This window comes from Pteropus alecto, unplaced genomic scaffold (assembly GCF_000325575.1).
Source record: "Pteropus alecto unplaced genomic scaffold, ASM32557v1 scaffold461, whole genome shotgun sequence".
NCBI classification, from domain to species: domain Eukaryota; kingdom Metazoa; phylum Chordata; class Mammalia; order Chiroptera; family Pteropodidae; genus Pteropus; species Pteropus alecto.
The window spans coordinates 3,196,492-3,204,226 of NW_006431079.1; the positions used below are offsets into that span (position 1 = coordinate 3,196,492).

At 35.3% G+C, this 7,735-nt stretch overlaps 1 protein-coding gene across 4 annotated transcripts in view; it reads left to right on the top strand.

Moving 5' to 3' along the window:
* Positions 1–7,034, top strand: part of USP47 (ubiquitin specific peptidase 47) — a 96,478-nt gene extending 89,444 nt beyond the window's left edge. For all 4 annotated transcript variants that reach the window (XM_015596478.2, XM_006905642.3, XM_015596479.2 and 1 more), the window contains 4 exons: positions 2,889–3,019; positions 4,397–4,444; positions 4,536–4,666; positions 5,489–7,034. In XM_015596478.2, the coding sequence (XP_015451964.1) occupies positions 2,889–3,019; positions 4,397–4,444; positions 4,536–4,666; positions 5,489–5,663 (485 nt within the window). In that variant the 3' untranslated portion in view covers positions 5,664–7,034. The remainder of the gene's footprint in view (positions 1–2,888; positions 3,020–4,396; positions 4,445–4,535; positions 4,667–5,488) is intronic.
* The last annotated feature ends 701 nt before the right edge of the window (positions 7,035–7,735 follow it).

Consider the following 7,735-nt stretch of genomic DNA (forward strand, 5'->3'; position numbering starts at 1 on the left):
TGGCCTGAAATTGTCACACATTCTTCTTACCTTGGTCAGTGACCTTATTGGCCAAGGATATTGTGTCTTCCGCAATAACTTTTATACATCTCCCATACTTTTCAGAGAATTACATCCAAACAGGACTTGATGCAGTTGGGACAGCTCGTTTAAACAGAAAACAAATGTCAAGTGATCTGAAAAAAAGGATTCCAAAGGGAATGGCTATAGCCACAATCCGTGGTGAACTTATGGCACTGAAATGATATGACGAGGTGACAGTGTTGTCAACATTCTACAGTGATACTGTGATTGAAGTAGACAACAGAAATGGAAAGAAAACTAAGAAGCCATGTGTCATTGTGGATTATAACAAGAATATGGGAGTAATGAACTTGGCTGGATCCAATGCTTACTTATTCAACTTAGCGCAAAAGGCACACATTTTGGTATAAGAGATTCTTTCGCCACCATCTAAACAGTACAGAGCTGAACTCCTACATCTTATTCAAGAATTATCTTGAGCACACGATCTGCCATTTAAACTTCGGACTGACATTGAAACAATGCTGGAAAAGCATCACAAGCCAGGGCAGCAACATCTTTGAGGTCATCCATGCTCTGATGATGTCACACCTCTTCACCTGTCTGGAAGACATTTCCCCAAGAGCCACCAGCATCAGAGAAACAGAATCCAGCTGGTCACTACAAAGTTTGCTGCTTGCACAACAAGGATGGCAAGATCTGGAGAGAAACGTGATATTTTTGTGCGGAATGTGACATTCAGCTTTGTGCTGTTCCATGCTTTGAAATTCACCACACACAGAAAAATTATTAAATACTGATCATCATATACATTTCTGTTACATTAGGATTAGAGACAAGTTCTATTTAGAAATAACTCCAAGAACAGTTTTTATATTTTCACATTGAAATCCTGTCAGATTTACTTCAGCCTCCAAGAGCATGTTTGTGTAAAATTAAATAAATGCTGGCAGCAAGCTGCACTTTTTTTTTCTAAATGGGAAATGGGTTAAATGTTTCTTTTTTTTTATATGGAAGTTGCAATTTCAAGGTTGTATTCTTAGTGCTTTTTACAGAAAATTTGCTAATATATTCTTAATCGTGTTTGTTATTTATTTATTTATTTTTCATTATGGCTTGTTTTGGGAAGGATCGTTTATCAGAGATTTTGAGAACAATAGCTATATTAGTTTCCTAGGCTGCCATAACAAAGTACCACTAATTTGGTGGCTTAAACAATAGCAATTTATTGTCTCACGGTTTTAGAGGCCAGAAGTCTGAGATCAGGGTTTGGCAGGGTTGGTTCCTTTGAGGGCATGAGGAAGGATCTGTTCTTAGCTTCTGGTGGTTTGTTGGCAATCTTGGTATTCCTTGGCTTGTGGATGAATCAACCCAGATCTCTGCCATCATCTTCACATGATGTTCTTCCTGTGCATTTATCTTTCTGTATCCAAATTTCCCTATATTATAAAGATGCAAGTAGGATTAGGGCCCACCCTAATGACCTCATTTTAACTTGATTGCCTCTGTAATAACCATTTCCAAATAAGGTCACATTCTGAGGTGCTGGGGGGTGTTGAATTTAATATGGGGGAAAAAGCCCATAACAGTGACCTAGAAGAGCACTTGTATTTGTCATGCCTCTTGGTTTTAATTATCAGCATTGGCACATATAACGTATTGGTTTTTGGAGGAGGTAGTGAGAGGAAAGTAGGCTTTTGGGAGATTATATCAAGGGAAACAACTAGTTCTGTATTATTTTATGACTTCGCCATTGCTTAGAAAGACTTTGATTTTCCTTTTCTTTTTTCATAGAAATTAAAACATTGTAAGTTCTAGATTTTATATATGATCGTGATAGTTTTTAAGAGGGTTCAGTAATGCTAACACCACCTAGTTCAGGTCTAATTTGGTTTAAATTTCAGTGATTATAATTCTGATTGATTGACAAGTTCACTGGGGAGACAAGGGAACACCAAGATACAATATGCCATAGTGTGTAAGCAAGTGCTTCAGAGTATAATTCTTTCTGTGAGTGTCTGAGGCCTTAGAGAATAATCAGTGTGCCTGGTGTAGGCCAGGAAGAGATCTTAAAGAACATAGAAGTCACCCTTCTTAAGAGGGATTAAGTATATATTAGCAGAGATGAATTAGCCAGAAAATGTTGCTGGACGGTGGGTCCTCGCATCAGTATCATTCCAGTATATATTTTAGCATCCAGTAGTTGAGTAAGAAATAAGTCATGTGATTAAGAAACATTTATTGACATAATTTGCCAGACACTGCTAATCCCTCGTGCTACAAATAATTGGTGATTGCTCTCCAGATGCACACACTCTGTGGGACAACCAGAACTGCAAACTTGTAATTAGAAAATGAGAGGTACTAAGGATCAAATCTGTACAATTTGTTCATATATACACCAGAGAGAAAGGTGACGATTGAGCTGGCTTTTCAAGAATCAATAAGTTTAGGAGTAAATGTAAAGAGAAGGATTAATGATAGCTTGAGTGAAAAAAGAAGGCAAAGTGAAAGTTATTTGATTATGATTTTAGATTGTGGGTAGTAGGCAATAGAGAAGCAAAGATTGAGGATCCAGAGAAGACAATAATTGGTACAGCAGTGCTCAACAAGAGTTATGAGAGAATGGAATTAGAAGTCCTGGTAGAAGGAGATCTTGTAGAAGAGTTAGAAATTATCTTCTGAGACTGGAAGGAAGAGAGTAAATAGTTCATTCTCAAAAATGTAATTGGTTTTCTTTTATGCTCACTTTTTAAGAATAACACTTGAAGTAAATCTTTTTGTTTAGTCAGGCAACACAGGGAAAGTCAAATTATGAACCTCTAGAGAAAATAGAGTGATGGCCTAATGTTGCATGTTGATAGGGGTGGAGAAGATGAAATCCATGTCACAGCTTGCAGTTTTGTCAAGACGGTGGAAGCCTTCAGAGATGAAGTTGGACCCCTTCCAGGAGGTCGTGTTGGAAAGCAGTAGTGTTGATGAGTTGCGAGAGAAGGTAAGTTCATTTCAAACAGAATGTGCTGATATACATTTTTCTTTGTGTTGCATAAGAGAGAGCCTAGGAAGTGAGTGCCAAACACTGATGCATCCTTTTTTCTTTGTGTCACACCTTGCAACACCTCGTATCACACATTCTAGTTGTTTAGGGCTCCTGATGCCTTGAAAAGTAACATTGGCTTCTGGCTGTTGAGAAGTGGACCCTTACTTTGTGTTACTTGGATCAACTTTGTCCTAAGTAGTTAGGACAGTAGAAGTTACCAGAGTAAAGTGCTGTGTGTATTAAAAAAGAAAAAACCAAATGAGGTAGGATTGAATAGAGAATCTCGATGAAGGTCTCTTTTGAATTTTTCATTTAAAGGTGGGAATTCTAAAGATCTCTGGGGAAAAAATTTATATTTCTATACTTCACACCAAAGACAAGAATAAATTCTAAATGTATTAAATTTATATTAAAAATGCAATACAATGATAAGTGTACTAGATGAAAATATAGAAAGATAATTATAAACATAATACCAGAAGCTAAAAAAGAAAAGATAGACTACATAAAAGTTAAGTCTTCTGCATAGCCAAAAAAAAATTTTTTTAAGAAACAACCCATAAACGAAGCTTTAAAAATAAGGGAAAAAACTACATGAAAAACGATGTCCATAATTTGTAAGGATCTGCTACAGTAATAAGAAAGAGATGAACATTCTAAATTTAAAATAGGCAAGGAACATGAATAGGCAGTTTGCAAAAGAAATACAGTTAAAATGAGCATTTTTCACCTCAAATTGGTGAAGATTTAGAGAATCTAAAAATTACCTAAAGTTGTCAAGGTAACCACCTTTGATAAGTGGTTAAAATATTTTTTCAGGGTTCAGTTTGGCATTGTTTATCAACATTCCAGATGTGCAATTCTACATCTAAGAATTCGGTCTAAAGAAATATTTACAGAAACATGCAAAGATATTTGTGGAGGTATATAGCATTGTAACTAGGAACAGTTAAAAACAGGCTCATTGTTCATCAGTAGGAAATGGTATGTCCAGCTGTTGAAGAGAATGAGGTTACTCTGTATTCTATTCTTATATTAGGATAATTATTCTTATAAAGTTATGATAGAGATATTTTATGAGTAAAGTTTTATGTATTTTAGGAATGTAGTTTATGTATACATAAAAGGTCTCCAAAGAATATACTAAATATTTCTGGGACATGGTATTTGCAGAGTGGATAGAAGAGAATTTCACTGCTTTTTTTCTAATTTTTTTATATCAAACATACTACTTTTTTGGGGGAAAAAATCAAGTTAAGTTTGGGTGAAAGGGAAATAACTTTTCTAAACAAATTTATATTTTAAATGAACTCACAATGTTTCCTTTTACAGCTTTGTGAAATCAGTGGAATTCCTTTGGAAGATATTGAATTTGCCAAGGTAAAGCCCTAAGAATGTTTGTATCTGGTTACTAGTGTTCAGTAAACGTAGTTGATGGCATGATTTATTTATTTGTTCTCTTTTTCCTTAGGGTAGAGGAACTTTTCCCTGTGATATTTCTGTCCTTGATATTCATCAGGATTTGGATTGGAACCCTAAAGTTTCTACCCTGAATGTCTGGCCTCTTTATATCTGTGATGATGGTGCAGTCATATTTTATAGGTAACATTCACAATATTTTTGTTGTTTCTAGCGATAGAACATTTTTGTTGTGCATAAATATCATTTTCCATAAATAGCTTTATTATTGTTATGATATAGAGCAGCTGTGACCAGTAGAAATACAGTGAGAACCACACATTTTATTTTGAAATTTTCTAGTAGCCACACTCTAAAAAGTAAAAGGAAACAGGTGAAATTAATTTTAATACAATATTTGTAACCCAGTATATCCAAAATATGATTACAACATGCAGTCAATATAAAAAATCATGAGATGTTTTACGCACTTATAGTAAGTCTAAGAACTATGTATATGTTACACTTCCAGCACATTTCACTTTGGATCAGGCACATCTCAAGATTTTAGTACACACATGTGGCTAGTGGCTGCCATGTTGGACAACATAGACGTAGAAGAAAAGTCATTGGAGCCTGGCAAATGTGGGCTGATATTTAGCTTTGTTATTCATCTGGCTCCTCATCTGTAAAATGGTAACAATGATGGCAACTTTGCCTGATTAGAAAATTAGAGCTACTCTTGCATTTTTAAAATCTGGCACAGTGCCTCTTATAAATAGATGTTCAGTAAATGATAGCTATTAATAATAACATGGAAGTTATTCTCTGCCATTTTTAGAAGTGAGTGCTATGTTAATATAATAAACCCATTAGAAATCTGTGACATCTTAGTATATGAGATTATTTAATTTAACTGGTAACATCAGATTTTGTTTTATCACCAAAGGAGCATTATAGCACTCAAGCATAAATTGAGGCATATGGCTATGCTGATCTAATATGTCATTAATATTTTAAATGTAGGGATAAAACGGAAGAATTAATGGAGTTGACAGATGAGCAGAGAAATGAACTGATGAAAAAAGAAAGCAGTCGACTCCAGAAGACAGGACATCGTGTAACGTACTCACCTCGGAAGGAGAAAGCACTAAAAATATATCTGGATGGAGCACCAAATAAAGATCTGACTCAAGACTGACTCTGCTAGTGTAGCATTTTCCCGGGGGGGGATTTTTGGTTTTAATTAGATGGTTCACTGCTACTGTGTAGTGCCATTATGGCCGGACATGGGTAGGGGTAACCCAGTGACACCAGCACTGATTGGACTGCCCTTTACCAATCAGAAGCTCAGTGCCCAATGGGCCACTGTTTTGACTTGGAATCATGTTGTGCACTATAGTCAAATGTACTGTAAAGTGAAAAGGGATGTGCAAAAAAATAAAAACAAAAAGCAAAACCTGCTACTAGAAAAGGGGAAAGGGAATGAGTGAACGTCTTTTATTGCGGACAGATGTGCACATAGCCGCTAGTAAAACTAGCCTCAAACAGGATGCTCATAGCTTAATAATAAAAGCTGTGCAAAGGCCATGAATGAATGAATTTTCTGTTTATTTCACTGATACACACATTACCTCATTGACAATTTGGAAGTAAATGCAACGTGTGTTGACTCTTGGAAAACAGCAAAAATAGGAGCTGAAGAAAGAAATTCTTAGAACCAGCCGTAATCCAGTAAAGAATTGTGAAGTTGCGTTTTTATTTTGTTTCATTTTTTGCAAAGTATAAAGAACATTATTCTGGAACATCAAAACATTTCCCTTAGACCACTCCCAGCAGGTGGCAGCTCAAATTGCTGAATATTGTAATTATAACTGATTGTACTTAAGTTATGGATGTAGAGAATACGTTTCACTCGTTCATTCAGCATGTAAATAAAATTGATCCTATTGAGTTACCATAATTGCAGTTCACCTATTTCCCATGGTTGTTCCTTTCACATAGCATTCATGATGTACATTTGTGTACATTGAGAAATATAGCAGTCTATGTAAATGTAATCCTCAGTGAGGTTCCTCAGTGCTGGGTCCCATACGATTGTATTTGCCCTTGTTAATGAGGTTTTTCTGTTCAGCGGCTTCAATTTTATTTCTTTTTGTACATTTATTTTTGAAGATTTACTTCAAGTTTGAATCTTCTAGAACCCTTGTAAGTCCCACTTTAATTTTTGGAGTTGATTTGTAGTTACATGTAGCTTAACTTTGGGTACACGTCCTAACGTGTTGAATAAACTTGCTAGTAAGCCAGGTCATACATAGCACAGGCTCATGCAGTCAACATGATTTCATTGCAGTCTATTAGAGTCAGCAAGTTTCTGCTTTGCTAAATACAACTATTCAATGAACACAATTATACGTAAATTTTGAAAATGCCATCTAATTTATAAAAATCAATAAAAAGGTTTTGGTAAAACTTTTTCATGCCAGATGCTGTTTACAACAATGAACATGCCAATAAAACATTTGTTCGTTCTGTTGTGTTATTTTAGTCATTAAACTTTTGTGGATGAAGAGTCCGGGTTAAAAATGGATTTGTTTTCTTTATAACGTTTTGTAATGTGTATTGAATAATTATTTCTACGATAAGGTATGTTTACAGTAAAGTTCTCACAAGATGAAAAGATGTTAATATTTTGGAGGATCCTGTCAATATTTCAAAATCAGATTTTTATCCTTTTTTCCTTTTAAGAAATATATAATTAGATAATAGTATTAGCAGATGTTGGCTCTGCAGTTTGAATATATTGGGTGAGAATTCCATATCTTAAAAGTCTTGGAATCCACAAGGAAAAAATTTTTTCTAAGGTATTTTTCTGGCTAATTTTTATTCCATGTGAACTATGTAGCATTCTGCTCAATTTGAAGTACTGTTTTTGCATTGCATTATTGGAATTGGTGATGTTCACAGAGGAAAACGGAGCATTTGTGATGCGTTGCCTTTTGGATCGCTTGGATTTTCTGATGTAACGTGACAGCTCTTTGGCTCTGATACAGGCCTGCGTACTTGGGACATGGGGTTAAATCGAATTTCTGCCTTCAAGGACTGACTGACTATGGAGCAGAGAAAGCTGATTTGTAAATAAAATGGGTTGTGGGCTTGTTTGGTTTGTTTTGGTTTAGTGTTCCTATAAGAGTAAATGGTAAAATTCTTCTCATACCCGTTCCTCAATCTGTGCCTTCTGCCCTGTTTTTTTGTTTCGTGTTTGCTACTTCT